Raw genomic sequence first — 23,326 nt, 5'->3', positions numbered from 1 at the left:
CAAAGTCGTAACGGCAATGTCATTGTTGCAAACTGTTATCTGATAGACTAGAAAACAATGCTTCACAACGATGTTTAAGACTCAATCATGGACCATAAAAATAATCAAATCTGAAGCAATGTTCCCGACGGAGCATCTCACACGATGCTCCAAACTGGTACAAAGTTTTTACCAGTTAGCACTAGTTATCACTTTGAAAAAAGTACACACGTTTGAGTCATCGAGGAATTATTCGGGAGTACTCAGTTACTAAAAATATTTGATATTTCCATCCTGAGAACCAGCTAAAATTCAAAGTTAAATGTGGAAGCCGTGTTTCAGAATCAGCTGATCTACTGGGATTTTTGCACTCAGTCGTGTCTGTGGTTTACAGAGTGGTCTGACGGAAAGAAAATATCCAGTGAGCATCGGTTCTCTGGGAAACAAACAACAACAAAAAAGACATCCTGTTGATGGCACACGTTAGAGGCAATAACAGAAAGGCACAACGGAGCTCAAACAACCACTTGTTATGACCAACGTACGAGGATACATCGTCTGGAAAGACAGGATGCTGAGCCTAGAGGCAGCAGCAGCTAAGATTTGATGTTTATTATTATATTTAGAATGCTAAGAAGATTTACTTAGACCATTTTCAATCTTTCCATACACAATTAAAAAAACAAAATGTGTAAAAAAAAAACAACAACCAAAAAACACAATGCTGAAATAAAAAAGACAAAACGGAAAAAAAGAGAAAAAAAACAAGACAAAACTCGTAAAGATATAAACATTTGGCGCCATAACAGTGCAGGCATAGAAGCACGAGTTTCTGACGCCATCATTTTTTTCTACATTCGTCAAAATCCAAACAGCAGAATTCCTCTTGTGTGTTTTTCTAAAACTAGAAATGCCAAATCTGAGGACAAACTCGTAAAATTAAGTCAAAAATCAAACAAACACAATCGGACCTTGTTTAAGTCACACAGCACTTACCAGTCTGAAAAATTACAAAAAAAAAAAAATACAAAGAAGTATTTCACTGCTCTTAAATCCAGTCGCAATATTCGAGTTACAAGGCAACAATTTGGCTTAAACAACACAAACGTATGAAGATGGTGGTGGTATAGTGTCGTCACGCCTCTCAGTACCAAGTGAGCTTCGTTTAACAGCCGACCTACAAATTGCTGCTTGCCGAGTCCGATCCTCTGTCACAAAGACAGCAGCACAACGCGCTATAAATATGAAAATATAAAGGGAGTTCTGTTGGGAAGTGCTTGACTCAATCATCCATCCATCCATCCATCTAGAGGTGACTTGTGCTCATAAAAAAATGTGCAACATAACCCGAACACCCCCCCACCCCCCCAACAACCTGCAGGTGCATGTGAAGAGGACTCTCACTTGCTGCTTGATTACCTTGGAGCTCAAAACGACGTGCGTAATATATCCGAGTGGCGTTTTGATTTTCTCATTAGACGTCATTCACCGCCAACGTTGGATTTTCCCAGGAAATAAAAGTGGGTGCTTGATATTTGTGCTTATTAATTAGTCATTCAATCAGGCCTACAGTCCTGAATAATCACACTGTCTATAGTAGCTGCTCAGCCAGGGGAGGAAGAATAAGCAATCAGACACAAGGATTGAAATTTGAAGCAGCTTTTTTTTTTTTTTTTTGAGAAAGAAAGATAAACTCCACAGAACTAAACCCTGGCTCAAAATCAAGTATAAAACAAAAACATTGAACAATCCAGTGTTAATTTACAGGAACTGTGGAGCTTTTTATGGTTCTGATCCTGACGTTTTCTGGATGGGTGAGTACCTGTTGGTCCTTTCCGTAAAAACCTTTACTATAGATTCAAAGAGGCGGTATCTATGTAGATTTGACTTTTTGGAGCTGTACATTTTGTTATGATGTTACTCCATTATCAAAAACACACCTGGTGTGTTTCATGCATGTTTGAGAGATCCCCGAATCTCCCGTGGCAACCATTCAGCTGTGCAAAACGCCTGGTTGGACCTAGCTCCGCCTTTGAGGCACAGCTCCTCCTCAGACCCGCAGTTTCCGATCTTCGGAGCGTCCGCCCCACAGAGCAGCCCGTCCCTGCAACTCCCCCAATCAGCTCCTTCAGACTAGCCAGCAGCAATTAGCAAATACCTGGTGGTACTGAGAGTCTGCTGAGGGGCACCTTTCAGCTCATTGCGGGTAAAAAGAAAGAGCAGGAGGTTTTAAAGAGACAGAGGACGAATTTCAAAGAGTAAAATTACAAAGTCGCATTTTTTTTGAGTCATATAACATCGTTTAACAGCTGAGATTAAAATAGCCACTTGCGGTAAAATGGTACAATGTGCCTGGGGAAAAAAAACCCCCCAAAACAAACAAACAAAAAAAACCACGATGCTGCCCCTTTAACTGAATGGCAATATTCTAAAACGGCCTCTTTGTGTTTGCAAAGTGGGAGTGATTGTATGATGTATGGCTCAGCTGTGAGTATGCTGCATAGCACCAATTCATGCTGATGGGCTGTCATTGTAATTCAGCACCTAATGTGGATAATTAGTCTAAATTCATGGAGTACTTGATTCCGCTGACAGCCACGCCAAATGTTTGACGAAGGCAGCAAAGTGGGAGCATCAGTCACAGACGAGCGGAAACGCGTTTAGCGGAGGGCCTCATCATGTTTTATTCAATCACAGAGCGATGCTCAATTAATCAGTTTCTGCAATTAAATTAAACATGTACATGCATAAAACATGAAAGGAATATCAGGGGCGTTTAAAATGTTGTTAACCCACGAGGAGAGGATCTGTTCTCAGTCCCCCTGACCTCGGCGAAGGGGAGCTGTTTCTGTTGCACGCGGCGCGCTGAAGCAGTCCCAGGCAGAATGCAGCTTAGTATGCAGCGCCGCATGCATGCCACCATCCAAAGCATTTCTGTAAATGTCAAGAGCCGTGTGTTTACTACGTCTGCCTGACCCCTAATATTTATTCAGCTCAACAGCCCTCCACCCAATCATTGCTTATTGCTCCATTGCAGAGCTGAGGCTCTTGCCACGTCAAGTTTCATTGGCTGGCCCTATCTTCAAGCGCTTGTGATATTACTTTTCGCTTTCCATCAACATCGAGGGAAGCCGGTGTGCAGATAAATAGTGACATTCGGAAGTGAAGTTCGAGTTTGTTTGGACACGTTCGTGCCTGCTTATGTTAATGCCTGATTTGTAAATGCGGCCCAGTCGAATGTGTTTTACACGTGAGGCAAATTTGCATTTGGAGTCACACTTTTGTCAGCATCTCGTCTGCGTTTCCAGTTGGGAGCCGGCTTTGAGAGCCTGCTGTCATCGGCCACATGCTTGATATCGTGACTTCAAAAAGAAAAGGCTAGTGCTGGATACATTGAGGTAGAGCCTTAACTGCACTGATATCAATATTCATGAAGGAAAACGTACGGAGTGGAGCAAGAGCCTTTGAAGAAACAATCAGCCACAGCCAACGTGGAGAAAGATTATCATGAAAGCGAGTAAAGCTTGCTTTACTTTGACCCGTGTACGTCCCGCGCCGAACCTGGCCGACATCCATGAATGTTGTTGTGGCGGGAGTATAATCTTTACGGGGCCAAATCATCGACATGTCTGTCTTCATGGACCCCCGCAGGACGAGCTCTTGCTTCTTGGGGACGTTTCACAAACTACGATATTTATTCACAAGTGCCATTCCAACTTGCAACGAAAAACTTTATCTTAATAATTGGGAGAAAAAGAAAAGCTACCAATAAACATCTAGAAGCTGTGGTAGGCGTTTTAAAACTGACACTCATAAACACTTTCCATCGAATGCAACTGAGCTACTGTCAACAAGATGGCTGACATGCATATTTCTCTGCCTTTGTTTTTTTTGTTTTTTCATGAAACCAGTGTGCAAAAATGAAAACCTTGGACAACTTTAAACTCCTCAGTTTCAATGGGGACAAAACTAACGTCGGTATTTTTGAACTCAGTTCCGACAGCAGCGCCTTGATGCGGTGGAGCCTCAAACTTCACCGGGTGACAATTTGGAATCACAGGAACAGATCAACGCAGAGGTGCCTCTGTTGAAAGGCTGCTGTCCAAGGTGGCTTCTTTTTTGTATCCCTTCTATCCATTTGAAGGGTGAACACACACTTTGACCATATGTCTGTTTGTTGGATAGATGCAAAGCTGCGTGTGTTGGAGTTAACCAGGTTGCCCTCTAATGGCTGCAGTTGGTCCTGAACGCCACAGGAAGTCACAAAAATATCTCCCCGTCTTTCTTTCAGTTCAGTTTAGATTTCAATGTAGGACTGATGCTTTAGATTTTAGAACTGACCTAATGGTACCTCTATGGTTTCATTCCTTTGCATCACTGTGACCTTGGTCAGTCAGATCTCATAATTGCTTGCTGGTGCTTTATTTGGAGTGAATTTTATTTCACACCTTTGCTTCTGAGTCCACAGCACTGTTTCTTCGAAGCATTCCTGTGGGGGGTGACCGGAATTGACCACAGACATGGTTAACCAGACTGAACCGTAGCACAGCGCTATTTTTCAGTTTCATTTCTTTTAAATCTATTTTACCTTCACGGCAATGCCAGAACATGGGGGAGGATTTGATGTGTACCCATGTAGATTTTGCTATCATTTATCATTTCTTATGTCAAGAAAACCACACAAAAACCCCCCCAAAAACAAATAATGTTACCATGTTAAAAGAGGCAAAGTATACATTGTTTTCACTGGGCTGCGTTTGATGTCACATTCTTTTCTGCCACAGCAAGCAAACATGAACAAATACAAAATAAAAAAAATAAATAATAATCTGACGGTTTTTGCTGCAGAACACGTGCAGGCATATCAGGTCACTTTTGCACGCCAGGAGTCACTGACAATAATCATGCGTCCGCTTTCTGAGGATGGTGCTTGTTTCTCAGGAGGATGAGCACCGTGAAGGAAGGGATGACCCGAGACAATGAGATGCAGTCTGGTGCAGGGCAGTGGGATTCACAGCACTGCAGGTGAACCGCCAGTCCCTCACGTCGTCATGCAAGGCTTGAGAAGTAAACTTTAATTCCGCTGAAGTCTAATTTTGAGTGCGCTGGCCCTTTAACGAGGCTCTGGGTTGATGAAGCTGAACATTATGAGGTAAACAACGGAAAGAGCGGCAGGGGGTAAAATAAAAAAAAAATAACAAATCAAAGTTTATGTTTAAGTCGTAGCAAAAAAAAAAAAAAAAAAAAAAAAAAAAAAAAATATATATATATATATATATATTTATATATATATATAGCCGACACGACTTAAACATAAACTTTATGATATTATTGCAGTATAATAAATATCTAATATTTATTTTCGTCAGTAAAGAAGAGCAAATTAATTAATCAATAGGCAATGTTGTCCAAAATAAGAACATTATTATGTCTTCGGTTGTAGCTGCACTTTATGTGTGCAATGTACTCTGTGAGTCTCTCTGCAGGCCGACCCTTTTCTTGCTGTTTGGTTTTATTTTGAAGGTCCCACCGGAAGTTGTTCTAGTACCGGGCGGGCAGCTTGGCGTTCCGTGCGCTCTGCTCCCGGACCGCGCGACTGCTTTGTGATGAGGCTGTGGCTCAGTCAGTCCCTGCAGCGGAGCTGAGCGGAGAGGAGCGGGATGGAGCTGCGCGTCTGACCGGGGCTCTGCTTCTTCTTCTCTCCGCCATGACTTCGTCTCCCCTCCGAGCTGCTTGTCTCACAGCGGAGGAATTCCCCTCTCAATAACGGGTCGCGGCGGCCAGTTGCCGCTTCTCCTCTCATCACCTGCGCGTTGCTTCTTCTTTTTCTTCTTCTTCTTTTTTTTTTTTTTTGCGCGGACCATCCCGAAGCGGACCCGAGACGGGAGGCTTTCGGTCCGGGACAAAAGTTACCCGTGTGGGATGTTTGAACTCCGGCTCTCGTCCAGGATGCTGCCCGGGGAGCTTGATGCTGCTGGTTGCGCAGATTTCTCCCCATAGCTGCGAACTCCTTTTGGATAACAGGGTCGCCGCTGCTGAACAGCCTCGCTGTCCCTCCCACGGTGTGGATGCTCTGAGGACTGTCAGACAGCAGCCTGGTCTACCTATGAAGCATCTCAGCGCATGATGGAGAGCAGCCTGCGTTTGGTTCCTGTGCTGTTTTTGTTTGCTCTGGAAACTTTGGCGTCTGGTAAGATGGAGCCGCGCCTCTGTTCTGTGCAGAAACATAATTCATACCCGTTAAACTTTTTTTTTAAATTATTTCATTTTATGGCATTGTCACTTTGAAAAATACAAACTTTGAATAGATTTTGTCGGCGTTTTATGACATCACAAAGTGCAATGCCTGTCAAATGTGTCTTCCTGCTCAGAGGTCCTGCAGCTTTGGGTGCAGCTGCACTTAATTTTTTATTTATTTTTTGTCTTTCCAGGTATTGGATGAAAAGGAGTCGAATATAAATATGTGCCACACTTTTCAGATTTCTGTAAAAAAGTTGAAAAGCAGACAAACGTCAGTCAGTGGGTCAGTTAGTGACCACTTGGCGTTTATGTCAGCAGCTGTAATCCGTCTTGGTGATGTCATCTAAAGACCACTTAAACCGGCAGACATCACAGCCGCCCAAATGCAGCTTCACCCCGGCGTCCTGCCCAGGGGGGACGCCGGCTTCACACCCACATCTGCTCCCCACAGAAATGCACATTTATCACTATTACCAGGCCCATTAGGTGAAGAGATTGGCCTATCATGGCCAACAATGCAGCATTCAGACAAAAACGTTAAATCCAGCCCTGCTGGCTGGCGGGGCAATGTTGGGGTTGTCTTTGACGGTTTGAAGGTTTGGTTTGATTGTGGAGAAGAGTTTTGGACATGTGGGTCCTGACTGTCTTGGCCTGGGCCTGAGCGAATCCCTTGTGGCATGACTCCAACAGAGAGCATTGATTCATGTTGTTTAATGGGTCTTTTTTTTAAATGACCATCGTTAAAAACAGGCATACATTAATTTTAATTTCAGCTTTTAGGAGTACAAGCTTCTATTGTCTGTTTACTAGAGTGTGAAAGCCTTATGATGGGGATGATGATGATGCTTTAATCCCTCACCTTTAATCCTACATGATGGGTTTCATGGCACTAAACCAACTGTTCCTGCCATTGTCCTTACTTTGTTATGAAAAAACCCCAATTAGATTAGTTTTGTTTGGCTAATCTGACATGTTCAGTGTATCTAACATGGATTAGATCTGAATGTGAAAATATTTAGGGAAAGATTACGCTGCAGTTTTCACCCAGTGCACAACGTTGAATGAAAGTTTCTTCCCCAGTTCATAATGTAGGGTGGTTCAAATCTTCCACATACATGGCTTCTAGCGAACAGTTTGATGTTTCTTGTGATTTATGCTAAATGATCTCTGCAGAAGGTAAGTGGCTTGTCCATGTGGGCAGCTGCAAATGTCCGCTGAGCTTAGAGGTGGTTTTTGGAGCCGGAGCATCGTCATTGGTCGGCAGGAATGTAAAACTCCCTTAGTTACTCCAGCAGCTTCCAGTTTCTAATTGCCCTGAGCCTCGGTGGTTCCTGGAAGGTTCCTGAGCGTTTTTACTAGGGTCCTTTAATCTGATGCTGATCACGTGAGAGGACACTTCTGATTGGCTTGTGCTTATGTGCAGCTGTTTGGGCTGATCCCTAAATTTCCCTCAGGTATGAGTGTGTGTGTGTGGATCATTGTTTGTCCTGTGTGCGCCCCACCCCCAGCACCCTGGATGGATAAGTGGGTATAGATAGGAGCATAGATGGATGAATGAATGAATGGATAGATGGATGGACATTGTGATTATAGGTAAATCCCCTGAGTACTGCCATACAAGAGGTGAGAAATTACCATACAAATCTTCATCAAGCCAAAGGTGAGCAATGACAACAGAAGTGTCAAGATTAACTGATATTAACTGATATTTTATATCGGTTGATATCAATAAGTATTGGTTAGTTTTTTGTTTTACATGTCCAAAATACTTCAAAGCTAGTGACTTGAGTGTTTCCTCTCTTACCCACAATTCTTTGAACGCGTTCAGCGGATGTTCGCTTTGAGTCCATGCTGAGTATGCGCAAATCTCAAAGGTGTGACGTACACTCAAGTATGTGAAAGGCAACATAAAACTGCCACTGTGTATATTACTCAAGAAGTTGCTGCTAGGTAACCAAGAAGTTGGTACCACCAACCTTTCTTACCTTGCCTGGAGGAAGTTGAGCGGCCAACGGCGTCCGACGGCGCTTGCCTGAAATGATCGACACAACAGCAGAGGCAGAATCGAATTGGCCACCCACCGATTTAGTGACGTACTCCTATCGCCGTCGCCAACATTGTCCCTCGTTGACCACGAGTCTGTTGTGATAAGATACCGTTGTCGTTTTTATTACCCAGCCCTAATTCATGCCTGTGAACCGTGTACATAAACTTCGGACAGGACTGAGCGTGTTCATCAGAGCACGGTCGACTTATGATGCTGCATAAAAAGAGACGTGACAGAGCCAGTGACGATGCATTCTCAGCTGGCGGTGCTCCGCTGCCGAGGCTTCCCTTTACAAGGCTGTAAACACGGGCAGTGAAACCAGGGCAGATGAACTCAGCATCTGTGGAAAAAGCTCCTCCAGTGACTTCACACGCTCCTCAGAGACTACAAAGGGTGGAATGAAGCTCATCAGGTTCACCTTCACAACGCTCACACTGCCTTTAAAAACAAGTGCGTGCTCCTTCTACCGACGATGCTAACATCTGTACCTTTTAAAGCGTCTTATTCACATGGGCTTAAACAGGCTTCTGGAATGAACAGAATTTCCCTGGGACAGAACCTAAAGAGCCGGCCTTCCTGCTCATCTTCTGCTTCCTGTTGATATCTGATGGAGCTGTTCCTGTGGGGGCAGAGTCACATTTCACTCTTCTGCTCATTAGACTGTTTGGTCAGTAAGGTGACACTGCTGTCTGCCTGTCATCTCTGTCTCCATCAGTCAACACAGCACTCTCCGTCCCCGCTGACCATCAAGGGACCGTGTGTTTGCCAGGCACTTCAGCGAAGGGACTTCCCGGCTGGGGTTTTTGCAACGACCCCCTTGTTGTCTCGTGTGCGTCCGCAAACACAGCAGCAACCAGATCAAACAGGCTGCACCAAACCATGGCACCCGCGCTGTAATTACGGTTCTGATTCTGCAGCCCCCTCTTTCCTTTAGGGACGGAAGTGCCGTTGGGCGGAATGCAGCCGAAACCGCACAGTCACCGAGTCCACTTACAGACTTCTTTCTTCATTATTGGTGGTCAGGAATTTGGACATGATTCAGTTCAGTCAGAAAGTGAAAACCATGACGGCGGCTCCATCTTGTCACTGATTGTCTGATTCACATTATACTGTCTCTACAAAATGACAGTTTTAACAAATATGTAAAAAACAAACAAAAAAACACATTCTTTATTAAAGTTACATACTTTAATAATAAACTGCTTTACCTGCAGTTTTGAGGTGCTTGTTTTGCAAAATACTACACTTTTATTTCTGTTTTTCTCTTTCATAAAAAAAGCAGATGAAATAATCAGGTGTCCAGCCTGCAGTTAGCTGTTTAACAGACGTGCTGCTTGGAGTTTGCTCAATGTAACGTTAAAAGAGCAATACTCATCTCCCACTTTATTTTGGGATCGGACTGTCTTCGAAAGAGGTGCATGTCTTTCTGATAAGCAAGAGAAAACTATAGTCACCTGACAGAATAAACATCAACTAAATAGAAGATGCAAGCCTCCTGATGCTCCATGAGGCTCATTATATAGTAGCTGCCGTCTATCTGGCAGAAATCAGTTGAAAGTCGAATGAAAGAGATGCACACCGTGTGTGTAAAAGTCAATATATCTTGATCTGATTTATATGAAGCAGAAAAAGCAATTAGTTCAGCCATAAGCTAAAAAGAACTATGAAGGTAATGCTGGCTGTGCAGGCTATCATTTATACACGGTTTAATTATGCAAAACCCCATGCAAAAGTTCAAATTACTAAAAAGCTAAAGCTAGCAAAAATACTAGTGATAGCCTGCTGTTGCTAGCGTTCAGAACCCACGTCACCTTGAGACCTTTTAGAAGACGATCAGAACTAGCAGGTTCCAAAATGGCTACGTTTGAATACTCTCCAGTCTGATTCTGTTCATAACACGGCGATGTAGTGACCACTGCTTTTGGATTGGCACATTTCCTCTCCTGTTTGTAGGAGAGGAAATAGAGACACAGGAGAAACTGCTGTAGTGGTTCTGGAGAACAAACGCTGAGCGTGACGCCCGCCTCCCCCACCTGCCGGCCCATCTGTTCTTCACAGATCAATTAGACTGTCAATAGCTGCGCTCCATCCACAGGAGGAACTGCAGAGTATTCGAGGAAAAAATTTTAATTAGTGCTTTCTGACAAGTCCGAGCTAAGACGTAAACATCCGTTTTCTGTCATCACGGCGTCAACTTCTGATGCGTAGCACTATATGTTTTCAGTCACAGAAAGTGTACTAAATTTAGAAATCTGAAATAAGGTAAAAACACTGGGGTTAGATATGCTGAGGCAGGCCGCTGAGACGCCTGTCACTGAACAGCCCACTGGTTAGGCAGACCTCTAAAAATAGCATTTCCAGGTTCCAACGCTCCAAGTATCCATTACTCAACAGTCTGACAATCTTTATGATGCAACCAGGGCACACTTTTGGAGTTTTCGAGTTTGAAAGAATAAAAGCAAGACACTCAATCTGTCGCTTTCTGTAAACCTGTAGGTGCTCGTCTCCAATGATACTAACGCTCTCAGCAGCGCGGAGGAGCACATTAAACACACGATGGGGTGCTAGAGTCTGCACGGCTGGGCAGTGATCAAAAGTCACCGTAATGAGCCGGAACTCCTTTCAGCAGCCGCTGCCGACAGCACAAGTCAGCTCTCCCTTCTCCTCAAAGGTCTAAAGGGCAAATGCCTGAGGGGGGTAGTGGAGGCTGACACTGTCCCTCCTGAGCCTCCGTCCTCAGGCTACAGACAGATGGATGGCCCCCACCATTATCTTCCTATTGTGGCTCATTTTATGAAATAGACGTGGAGTACTGCAAACTGTCCTCCGTTGTAACATTGTCTTATTTAATCAAATTAAACTCAAAAATAAAGACAGTCTTACCCTCTTAAGTCTCATATTATAAAGAGAATAACTATTATCAAAAAAATAATAGTTGTCTTCTATGTTGTCTTCTCGTAAAATCAAGATTTATTTTCACATTTTCAGTATTAACTGCATCAATACGACGCGCTTGCTCTTTTAATCTGTCATTCGGTAGAGTGTTTTTTCACACCTCTGATGTGTGTCTCCTGCGCCTGCAATACAATAAAAAAAAAAAAACTCTGACATTCAAACACTTACAGTGTACTGTTTAATTCATTTGTGCCATTCTCATTTCAAAATAAAGCCTCTATTTTAACAGATTTTTTTTATTTTCCCTATTAGTTTTGTGTTAATTAACCAAACATAATAATTATAAATATGTTGGCATAATAAGCGGTTATAGTGGAGATGACGAGATTCTGTGTTCGAACACACACTGTAGTGCATTATCTGACTTGAGCTTTAGCTGACTGATCACTTTCTATTCAATTAATTCAAAAAATACTTTATTTTATTTGCTGCATTCATGACATGTTAACAACTTCATATCCAGGCAAGTTGCCTAGCCTTCCTAATCCATCTGATTTGATGTTGACGCTCTTCTAAACTAGACCGAGACGTTGGAGTAGGGGATTTGATCCATGCCAATAAAGACGGATGGAGGGGATGGTTTGAACTTCCTCCTTCTCTCTGTCCTGCTCTGCATAAAGTCTCATTTATGATTTGGATCTGGGTCCAAAGTTCAGGTAGTGAGCATCAGATATGCTGATCAGCAACTCCCACTAGTAAAAACATCCCCACCTTGGCGCCGCAGTTACATTTCATGAAGCTGTTCGAAAGTAAAAGAGCAAGAGAAAAGTCATCCCGGCTTCTCAGCGTCCAAAACCAGAGGGGATAGTGAAGAGAAGTTTTCAAATGGAACGAGTTTATTATTCCAACAGGCCGCCGCTGTGAACGGCGCAATTCTAGAGTTCATTACTTTCTACTAGTTCTGCTTCTTGATGGCACATTAAAAACCATGATCAGTGTTATTAGAAAGTTTCTGCCTAAACCAAGTTGGCTTTATTTCCAATCTACAGTCATTCAGTGAAAACGTAAATAATGTTTCTAATTAGCAAGGTCCACTCTGCTGTGGACCTTTGGATGTTTTACAGTTGTATCACTTTCTCAAATGTCAGAGGTGATGCTGCATTGTGTGGGAGAGCAGTCAATAGTACACAGCTCCGCAGTTAAACTGGATTCTTACTAGCCTTTTCGAACAACAACATAATTAATACAGAGTTGGCATTTAACATTTTTATAATGTCTGCAGGTGAAACTGGGGATAGTAACAGCAGTCTTTGTGTGTAGCCAGTAGAGTTTGTACTCGCTTAACTAAACAGAAATTTAAAATTGACTGCTTCCTGATCCAGCATGTTTAATGGCAGACAGAATTGGACTCTCCCAAAGGATAAAACAGAACAATTTCACTGTATTACTTCTAATCTTTATTGCAGCCTTCTGAATAAAAAGCCAACATGTCTAAGTATCTCTTCCTTTGTAGAGACGTCGTGCAGCTTCTGCTCTTCCTCCTGACATTTTAAAAACGACCAGGTTTAGAGTCTTCTTCAGCCCAGTAACAACTTCCACGCCAAACGCCATTGTTGTCATGTGGTTGTGCTTCGTTAGGGGAGTTCACTGATCAGGATTTTATTTTATTTTATTTATGTTTCCCGAATGATCAGCTCAGTTCTCGTCGCATCTCTAGCACAGAGTTTGCCCAGGTATTGATTTGTTTGTCAAAACCTTTTCTGTCCTGCTAAGGTTAAAATGGGATCGTCCTCCCTGGACACGCCTCCTTTATCTGACTGAGACCCAAAACATGCTGCTCTTTGTAAAACTCTCTAAATGTCACCATGAAAATGCTTCCCAGTAAGTCAGTGGGTCCATGAGGACACCGGTGTCATCGTGACAGCTAAGGGGGTTGTAATATGCATTTGAAAAGTTTTAGAAGAACTTTTTTTTGTCAAACTCACTCTACAGTGTGAGGCAATGAATGAGGCAACGTGGGAAACGTCTATATAATTCATGACAGTGGAGGGGTAATGTACCTCGATGTGGCAGGTGCCAGACGTTTTACCACATGGGTTCTCACACAGCTGTGATTGTACAGTACAAACACAATTAAAAGTCATTACCATCTTTCAAATAATCAGAGAAAGACTTCACGGCTTCTTATGTGTCCTATGTTTTCTGAATGCTGCCGCTTCATGCAAATCGGATCAAGTCACAAGATGCCTTGATACGTCACAAAAGAAACATTCTGTTTTATATTCTCTTTACTCAACAGTTGTTTTCAGAAATGATCCATCAGAGTTTATCAGTGTTTCTCCTGGGGCCTAACTGTGAACACCTTGAATCACTATGAGCTGTGATCTGATTGGGGGCCGGTCTCGTTGGTGGGAAATGATAGGCGAGCCACCCTACACCTTAACCAATTAGGTTGTTGTTATTTTAGAAACCAGCAACATGCTATAAAGCAGCTATAAGATGATGTCACACAAAAACTTTTCGTTTTACTGATCCTATTATAGAAACCTATTTCACAGTAAGTAAATGAAAATCTCGCTACATTTAGAGCTTGTCACAATTCCAAGACTTTCAAGACACTTTGGGGTTTATCACATGGTACTTTACGTAGTTTTGTTTCTGCATAAGTCATTAGCAATATTTCTAGTAGGGGTGCACTGATAAATTAGTCAGTTGATAAGTCAGCCCTGACGTCCTTAATTTTGGGAGATTGCTGAGTCGTTGACGCCTATAAGCGAGGCCGATGTTTTCCACTAATTTTTGGAAGTATGTACATACTCTACAGACGAGTATATAACATTTAAAGGCCCAGACTCCTCTCACACAGTTATGTTAACCAAAAGCTCCTTCCAGTTGGGCAAATCTTCAAGCTTCCCAGCTTTCCTGCGCCGCCAGCCCCAGAGGAGCCCACTGTGAAGCTGTGAGCACACTGCAAACTGGTGGGTGGAGCTGCTGCTGCGACTGACTGTGTCAGTAGGTGGGGGATATTTGTGTTAGTCTGACACTTAGAAGCTCGGTGTGAGATCAAGCCAGCTGATAATGGAGCGCTCTCGGGACCGGTGCATCAGGGTGATTCCGTAGCTGACGGGTTTTGACAGCAGCTGTCTACGACTGACTGCAGAGCTGACAGGGATGGCTCCTTATGTGAAAAGGGATTGTTACTGGTACAGCTGTTATTGTGTCATCCTGTTGATATACACGCAGTGACTGGAGGGTTAGCAGACACTCGAGATCCCGCGCTTTCCTATGCTCTTTGTGGCGTCTCAGCTTGATGATTGATTGTTGATTAGATAATTACAGCAGCCCTACTCATTCGTATTGTGTTAATTGTGCTTGCTGGTGTAAAAAAAAAAGACGTCTTTTTCACATCCGCTCAACCACTTCATCAATAGCTTCCATGTTTGAATTGCAGCTCCTGGAGTTGTCTTGAACAATTCTTGCTAATTCAATACATGCAATTTACAATCTAAGTGGCAAATTAGCTTTTTTAAAAAAAAATTTCTTCATACTTGATTCAAGCTCATTGGCATCTTCCAAAGCAGTTCTACATGAAATTATTATTATCTTTTTACGCCACTTTATCAGACGGATGAAATGTTTTCAGTCAAAAATAAAGTTGGCATTGATCGATCTGTTTCCGACCTTTAGCTGGGAATAAACGCCAGAACACAATATTTGTTGACTTCAAACACACATACTCTCTCTGTCCTGTCAGAAAACTCACTGATGGAGAAAAGTTACCAATTTCCTGAGTTTTGTGAAAGAGGTATAGTTGTTTTAGTTCTTAATTGACCGCATGGTCCCTTTTATGACTTTGTATCATGTGTTTTATGATGCAAAGCAGTTTGAACTACCTTGTTGTTGAAATGTGGTATATAAGTACACTTGACTGACTTGATTGATTGATAAATGAAGGGAAGAAAATGTGGCACAAGTGCTTTAAAGGGATCCACGATTAGTTATGTCAATATACTTTATTTGAGAAGCACGTGCTTACGATGTAAAAACAACAGTACAAGAATACTGCTGGCTGTTTAGTTTTCTAAATCAAAATAAAATTGTTATGCTGTAGCTCATTTAGGGTGGATGATGTGCGTGAGGTGCTAACTTCCCAGCTCTCTCGAACAAGAGCAGTCATTTTTGTGCAATAAGAAACGTTCCGCCTTTTCAGTTCGATCTAGGGCCCGTTGACGTTGAAGTAGAAATGACAAGAGGAAATAAAATTGAGGATACGGAGGACAGAGACAGCTGAAAAAGCTGGTGTTTGTGCAGCTGTTGCTACCAAAGAGAAAGGAGTCCTAAGAGCTCCAGTTTCTAACTTGATCCAAAAATGTTCTGAAATATCTTTGAATGTTGTATTGCAGGGCGTTAAAGGTGCTTCGATGTCAGTGTAAACATCCATTCGTTATCTTTAAAGTTGTTTCCTACTAATAGTGTTGGCTCCTGCTAAGATTGTTAGTTCTAACTAGCGTCGTTAGCGCTTGCTAACGTGGAAAAGATTTGATCACAGGCCAATCACAACACCTTGTGTCAACAAATATCTCCTGTATAATGGTTCATAAAAACAGTTTGCCTCAATCCAGACATTTAATGGGCTGCCCTTATCAGCCTCCACAACCTTGACTTTATGTTTTGCTCATAGACTCAAGTCTACTATTATCTATCCTCACCATCAGTCCACATTGCACGCATAAAAATATGGCAACTTCTGTAGGTGAAAAATTGACAACTTCAAGAAATTTTTTTAAGTATTTCTGAGTTTCTAAGTATCACATATGTTAACTTTTGGTTTAACAGGTGATTACCAACATTTAGGCCAATGTGTTGAACTCTTGGATCACTTTAAGTCTTTGTTTAGGCACTGCCATACCTTGAGGCCTTGGCGTGTTTAATCACCCCATCAGTCCATCAGAGTGGCACACTACAACATAGTAAAGCTTCTGATTGGTTCCGGATGGAGGATAACCAGACACTTGTCAGGACCTCTAATGATCCGACATTTGTTGGAGGAGTTTAAAATCCCTTTGCGACACTAAAGAGATTTTGATTGTTCAAGTATGAAAATTGTTCACGTAATCACCTACAAAATCTATCCTCACTCCTCCTTAAAAAACAAAAAGAACAGTGGACTAATCAGCTCCCTGATAACCTTGTTTTACCAGAGAGGCAATATTTAGAGTAAAAACAGCACTGTCTGTTCCTATTAGAGAAGCAAAGCAATCTGCTTTAGCCTGGTCAGCTTGACACAAAGTTCAGCTAAACTTTGCTTCACTTCCTCTGGTGGCCATTTTGGAAGGTGCAGGAAGCGGAGCTGCTTGAACTAACATTTGGATTCCCACTTCTTTCAGGAGCGAAATAACAGGCTCCCAGAGGGTGGTGGCAAATACCCTTAGCTTTCCTTCCCACTGCAAGACTCAACTCATTTAGAGGCTTCGTATCAACTCAATTAAAGCAGCGGAGGGGGGGTCGATAGGAATCCAACACATTGTCATGCAAGTGACGGTTGTGCGCGGTTGGTCGCAGAGTGGGAGGAAGCGTAGAAGAAAGCTCTGCAGCCCACCTCGCATGACTGTTGCACATTCAACTGTAAATGCAGATTTTGCAAATGCATTCCTGTGGATTCTGTGAAAATCAATAGGAGGAGTAGGAGGAGGCGAGAGAGCAGTAAAACAACACACTGTGTAAAAGGGAAGCCATGGTGAAAAGAAAGAGCATGGAATAGGAAGATTGTTGCAATGCCTTTGATAATCCCCCCCTTTCCTCATCCTCCTCCGTTCCTCTTCACCAAGAGCGGCTCTTCCTTTTACCCTCTTGCTGGAATTCAGTTTAAAGTGAATACTGTCTGTGGAGTAAAAGACTGTGTATGTTAGGTACACCGTGTGTGTGAGCTCAGCTTAGTCTTGGTTTTATTTGCTTAGAGAGATGGGGAGTAGATATCAAAATGGAAGGCTTGAAGCTTGACGAGCCTCCATTTTGGATTTGTTTTAGAGCTAAGCGCTAATATTCTGATACCTAACCTGGATTATATTTATTAAACTACTTTAAGGATGGATGGATGGTGACAAACGATCCTTCCTGGTGTAATTTGGAGTCAGGACAGCGTCTCAGTCGGTAAGCGGCTGTAATGGAAAGATACGGTGTTGGAAGCATTTCAGAGCTGCAGATGTGCAGAAAAAGCATTTAACAGCCTGTCACCCCAAACAAATAGCTTGTCAGGTGAAATTATGTCGAAGTGAACTTTCCACAGAGCTCCTTTCTCCGCTTTGTGTCTGTGCCACTTGATTTCCTCCTTCCTTTACCTAACAGCCTGGATTTATGCGGCTTTCTTTTTGTCCGAGTTTGGTTTTGAGCATTCCTGTCCAGGTCTTTATCGTCTGGCAGCGAAGACTCAACTGTCACGTGAGAGACATGTCACTCATCTGACCTGTCACTTGATGACAGAGAATTATTTCTGAATAAAGTATTTTAGTGCCGTGGTATGTGCCATGCGGTTCGTCAGTGTGACGTTTGGAACATTTTAAGATTCGTATTGAGTTGGAGTCAGCTGGATCCAGTAACGGATGGCAACGCATAAATACTTTTAAGCATCATTTGGTCGTCAGTGCTGCGACTTTGTGAGCTCGTGGACTAAATCCGTTAAAAGATGAAAGGCCGCTGCTGCAAATGGTGAAATAAGTTGGATACATGAGGACACACCGGTATGGTCCTCATGCTGACACATTTGCGAATCCGCTGAAAGAGAAAAATTCATGCCAACTCCTGCCACTGAAAAGGACAATGCTCTTGGCTGCTTTTGTTTTGAATTCTTCTCGTTCGTTTCTGAGCCGCGTAAAAGTTCCCTGTCACCTTTTTAGATTTCTTTCTCTCCTTCACCTCATCTCAAGCGGCTGCAGAAGACTTTGAAGCTGTTTGACAGTAATTTATTCTGCGTATGCATTCCTCCTGATGGTTCAATATAGCATAAATACAGAGTGCTGCTCTTTGTGATGAAGTCTTTTTGATGTTCAGTCTGTCAGTTCGGCCTCGGCAGGTAGGAGGGGCAAGTCGAGGCCGCAGAGCTGCTGAAGTGGAATTAACTGAAATAAACTGGACGCTTCTTTACTTCGATGGAAACATGGCTTTGCGAGTGCGGGCTTTCATTCTTTGCACCTTTTAAGGCTTTTAAAGTGACTAAGCCAACAGTGTGGGGCTTGAGTGTTTAAACTTTTCTATATTTGGTTTATTGAAAACAAAACAAATCTTGAGATCGAGGATGGTTGAAGTCGTTGTCAAGCTGCGGCTGTATTACTTTTGTGTGAGTTTGATGCAAAGATCACAGTGAAGTAGGGCTGGATAACGTATCAATAACAACATGTGTCCCGATAGACTCCAGATCAATATCAGTAGATAGTACATCTGTTAAAATATTCAATATTTTATATATTCACCGAGTCACTTCTTGTGCTACTAAAGAAGCAGACGGAGGTTTATATCGGTGTAAGTTTCTAAAGCTTCGCACACGTCACATTTGTTCTCAGCAAATGCTAATTACTTTCATAAGCAAAACACAGTAGAGGTGGGCTATAAAGTTTTATCCTGATATTTTGTGGTGTTATTGTGATAATGATAAAAGTGGCAATAAAGCCAATTTATTCATTATTTTTTTCTGGTAACTTTATGCCTGATTGCACGGCACAGACACACACAAATACTGCTTTTATAAACATACTGATTTGTAATACGCTTTCTACGTCATTTATGATCCCAGTCACCTAAAGAATTATGATTTGCATCACTAATCTGCACATATTTTCACATTTTCAAGTTTATTGGTGGTTTCATTGAAGAGACTGTGGAGAACTAAAAATCCCAACAGGACAGACAGTTTTGGGGGGATTTTGAACATCATTAATTGGAATTTATCACAATAAAAATAAATTAAAGTTCTTATCACAATTATGAATGTGTCACGATAAATTATAATTGATACAATAAATGACCACCCATTAAAACTTTTCCATTGGGCACATATTTGTCTGGACATGAATCAGAGATTGAGCAGAAAGTTGCGACATGACGAAGACTGATATTGGACAGCTGGTTCCTGATCTGCAGCCAGATCTCTCTGAAGTCAGTCGTTTTCTCCTTTTGGCTATTTTGGCAGTAATTCATCTATCCTTCACGCAGCTCTCTCATCAGACTCCCAGGCTGAAAGCCTGCGTTCCTGCTGCATCCCTGTGGCTTCATTAGCTCGTGTGTATTTCTTAAAGTTGCTGCCATCCTGCTGTAGAGCACTGTGCTCCACAGCTAATAGGTCCTTAGAGGGATCATGGTGTTCATACCAGAAACTCTTCTCAACGTCAGCAGGCAGACTCCAGCTGTCTCCTTAACCAGATCTGAGTTCCTCTTTTCCAGCCCTGTCCCTATCCGTTGTGTATGTTTTCACTCACTTTGAGCTGGGGAGCTGGGGAATACTGCTCGTCTTAGAAATTCAAATATCCTTGAGATGTGTGTCAGCACAGTCAGTCTCTATCATGCAGATCAGTAGCGTTCCACTGTCAGCTTAATGTGCAGCCTGCAGCAGCACAAAGGGATCCTATGGAGGGCTCCGGGGTCAAAGAACATCTTTTGGAGTCGTAATGGAAGCGGCGACAATTTCCTCCTCTTCCCTGACTGATCGGGACATGTGGGTGACAGCCCATGTACAGATGGCAGAGCATTTCAGTTTGGGATGAGCGATCTTTTCATGAAGCCTACGTCTCCTCTGCTGCCATGCGTGTCATCCATAAGAGATGGCGTTCAGTGGTTTCCGCTTGGATCTTCTTTGTTGATACTTAGCTCTGCCTCCCACGGTCGTCTGGTCCTCTTTAAGAAAAAAAAACCCAGTTTCTTTCGATTTCCACGCAATATGCCTCACCGCTGCTCACGCTGTAAAATTTATGAGTTAGCTCTTAAATGGGCTCTTCTGCTGAGCTCTTAACCACTGTGGTTTATTTCTACCCTGATAAATAAACAATACACTACAGCTTGGTGAACAGCCCAGATAAAACTCACACAAATGTCGGAGGAGAAGCACCGGGGGAAAAACAATCATTATTTATACAAAGAAAGCAATACTTCTTGTCAGTGTCTATATGTGTTGTTATCTAATCTATAAGTGTTTGATGTGTATCATCATCAGTAGTGCCACATATTATATTTACTTTATGAGATGGATAGCATAGTTTTCCATAACTTAGCTGCACAGTTTTATCCTTTGTATTTATAGCATTTATTTTGAGTCCGTGTTTTAAAGAAAGACTCTGTGTAAAAAGTGTTTAAGTAGTTGTACATTTAAAGACGAGAATGTGAGATTTAAATATCATGTAAGGTGGAAATAATTTGCGCGTTTCTGGTGTTTCGACATTTAACCGATTAGAAGTCGATGAGTGTGAAAGGAGCGGGCGTCACAAGATCCTGTATCTTTTTTTACCTGCTCCTTTTCGAACAAATGACATAAAATTGCATGTTGATAATTTAACTTTTATTTATTTTTCCTTCTTTCTTCATTTTACTTTTGCCTGTTCGAAATAAAATAAAATAAATGAGTAAAAACACAAATTATTCAGCTCAATTTCAGTGTTATCAAGTTTTTGTATTTTTTTTAACGAATCAGAAAAACTAGTCATGGTTTTATCTCATTAGCGACTTTAAAACGTCTCTCAGTGTCAGTAGGAAGCGTCAAAGCAGATGACATCTTGAACTTTGCTAGTGGCTAACGGCAGTTGGCTAACAGCAGTTGGCTAACAGCTAATATCTTTCCAATTTATTTGTTCTCCCACTTCTAGCAAAAACTTTAATTTCCTTCCTTGTCCTCTTTTCTCTTTTGTCAAGCATCTAAAATGCGACAAAAAAAACTATTCAATATTCGAGGAAGACGGTTAAAAGCTTACCGCTGCCCCGCGCTTGCTGCTACCTCTCCCACGTGTAACTGGTGGTACAACACACTACTGCTCGTGTTTGATTTTATGTTCACCATAGACAAAGTACAACTTCTATGTTTTCCTTAAGGACAATTTACAACTCATGTCACTACTTTTACTCTGAATAAAGCCTGGTGTATGTCATGTTCAGGCTGATTAACTTAATGCTAATATAAAAAACACATTCTGATTATTTCATCTGAATACGTTTAAATATTGGGCATTTTGCGCATATGAATGTAGCTAGCGTAATGTTGTGTCGTGTCGTGCTACTTTTCAGACTGTGTATATGAATTCATAACTTATATAATGATGGACACATCTATTAGCCCTTTTGCTCAATTGCAATGGAAAAAAAGAGCCCAAACCTTGTTGAGTTGAGCTGCACTGTTAGGTGCCAAGAAAAAATAATTTTTTTTTGTGGTCACTGTCAATACCACTTCTTTTCTTACTACTAAATAAAAGTAGTAAGCATGTTGCATGTTGCATGTTGCGCTTAAAGCACAGAGAAACATGTGGGACTCATAGCTGTGATTTGAATTTAGTTTATGTGCTGTTCTGAATAGTGCTGAGTCAGACTTTACTTGGGTGAGAAATACTGTGGTGATATCTGATGGACTGAGATCTTGTCACAGTGAAAGCAGCAGGATTTTTTAAAAAATAAACATGTATGGGAGTGAAGCTGGAACGATGGGATACATGCAAGCTTAGATGTGGTGCGCGTGTGAACAGTTTACTGAACACAGATACCTGTACTCTGTGGAGAACCCCCCCACAGGGCTTCCTGAAGGACATCGTCGAACACCTTCTCCAAGTCCACAGAACACATGTGGCGAACCGGTCCACATGCTGGGGGTGTAGAGCTGGTCCAGTGTTCCACGGCTAGGACGAAAACCACACTGCTCTTCCACAATTCGAGGTTCCACTATCAGACGGACCCTCCTTTCCAAAACTCTTCCATCCTTCATCCCAGACCTGCTCTCAGGAAGAGACCCAACTATGCTTCAGAGTTGGGCTTGTTTTTGTCAAGATGTTGCTCAATTTGTTTTTTGTTCAGATGGCAGATTTGAAGCACTTTTAAAAAATCCACGATGGTACCCAATATTTTAGGGTACCCTCCTTATACATTTGAACAAAAACACGCCCAACTCTCTGAAACACTGTTGGCGTGGTGTCGTCTGCCGTCTTCTCTGCGATGTCGTCCTTTGTCTCGGCAGTCTGGGCCTTCGTTGACTTTGTCTTTATCCTGTCCAATTTTATTTTCAACGTTACTATTTCTTTATTTAATTCATCGTTCTCATTTTCTAGCCACTGGTGATCTCTAGTCTTCTCCCTGAATGAATTCTGTGCCTTCCGTCTGATGGAAATATTGTTCCATTGCAACCGTTGATTTTCTTCACACAATTGACTGTATTGGTTTTTCAATGACTCGATGGTTGCTCTGGCTTCCTCCAACTTGTTGTTCAGTGCCTGGATCCTGGTGTTCTTTTCTCTCCCTCAACATTCTATTTTCAGTCATCAACTCACCCATGTCACTATCAGTCCTGCCAGTGAGCTGATGGATTTTGAGCTTCATGCTCTACCGTTGTTTTTAGCATTGCGTTCTCCTCCTCTAGCTCCATGCACCTTTTCTCAAGAACACTCTCTGTCGTGAAATATAAACTCTCTGCCATCACTAATGTCTTTGTTCAACTTTCTGAAACCGCAAATGAATCTCTCTGTGGAATCTTGGAATATAGAGACAGTTTAAAAGCAGTTTAACAAGAGACATGTACCAGCATTGACCAGTTTTTAATCGAACAGCAATAAAACTGCTCCAACAGTCCGTTCCGGCTCACGAACGTGGTTCGGGTCTGCAGCTCCAAAACCCAAGCAAAAGGTTTAGCGTGGTTCGGTTCTGTGGCTCCAAAAACCAGGCAAAATGTTCAGGAAAAGTTAGCAGCTCCAGCTGGTTAGCAAAAAAAAATTTTACAGTCCACAGCGGAATACAACGAATCTAGACCATGAACGGTCGCCGGCTGACTGACAGAACGTATTAATTAGCTTAAAGGCACAGCTCCAGTACAATTCAGTCCATCACAACCAATCAAATTGCTTGAATTTGATTTTGCACTTGACTTACCAGTAAGGTAGGGACAAGTCAAATTGATGCATTTACTTGCGGTAGTAAATAACAGTTATTCAC

The 23,326-nt window shown here is 42.2% G+C and overlaps 1 protein-coding gene across 4 annotated transcripts in view; it reads left to right on the top strand.

The window, feature by feature from the left end:
- robo3 (roundabout, axon guidance receptor, homolog 3 (Drosophila)) overlaps positions 1-23,326 on the top strand; it is a 157,525-nt gene that overhangs the window by 63,226 nt on the left and 70,973 nt on the right. The window contains exon 1 of one of the 4 annotated variants that reach the window (XM_055046881.1): positions 5,557-6,169. The exons of the other annotated variants lie outside the window; for them this stretch is intronic. Coding sequence (XP_054902856.1) covers positions 6,103-6,169 — 67 coding nt within the window. The 5' untranslated portion in view covers positions 5,557-6,102. Of the gene's footprint in view, positions 1-5,556; positions 6,170-23,326 lie in introns of those variants that run through there. 4 annotated transcript variants of the gene reach the window in all.

This window comes from Poeciliopsis prolifica, unplaced genomic scaffold (assembly GCF_027474105.1).
Source record: "Poeciliopsis prolifica strain line A6 unplaced genomic scaffold, Auburn_PproV2 SCAFFOLD024, whole genome shotgun sequence".
Taxonomy (NCBI): Eukaryota; Metazoa; Chordata; class Actinopteri; order Cyprinodontiformes; family Poeciliidae; genus Poeciliopsis; species Poeciliopsis prolifica.
The sequence above is the reverse complement of the archived record's forward strand: the minus strand, read 5'-3'. Positions and strand labels throughout refer to the sequence as shown.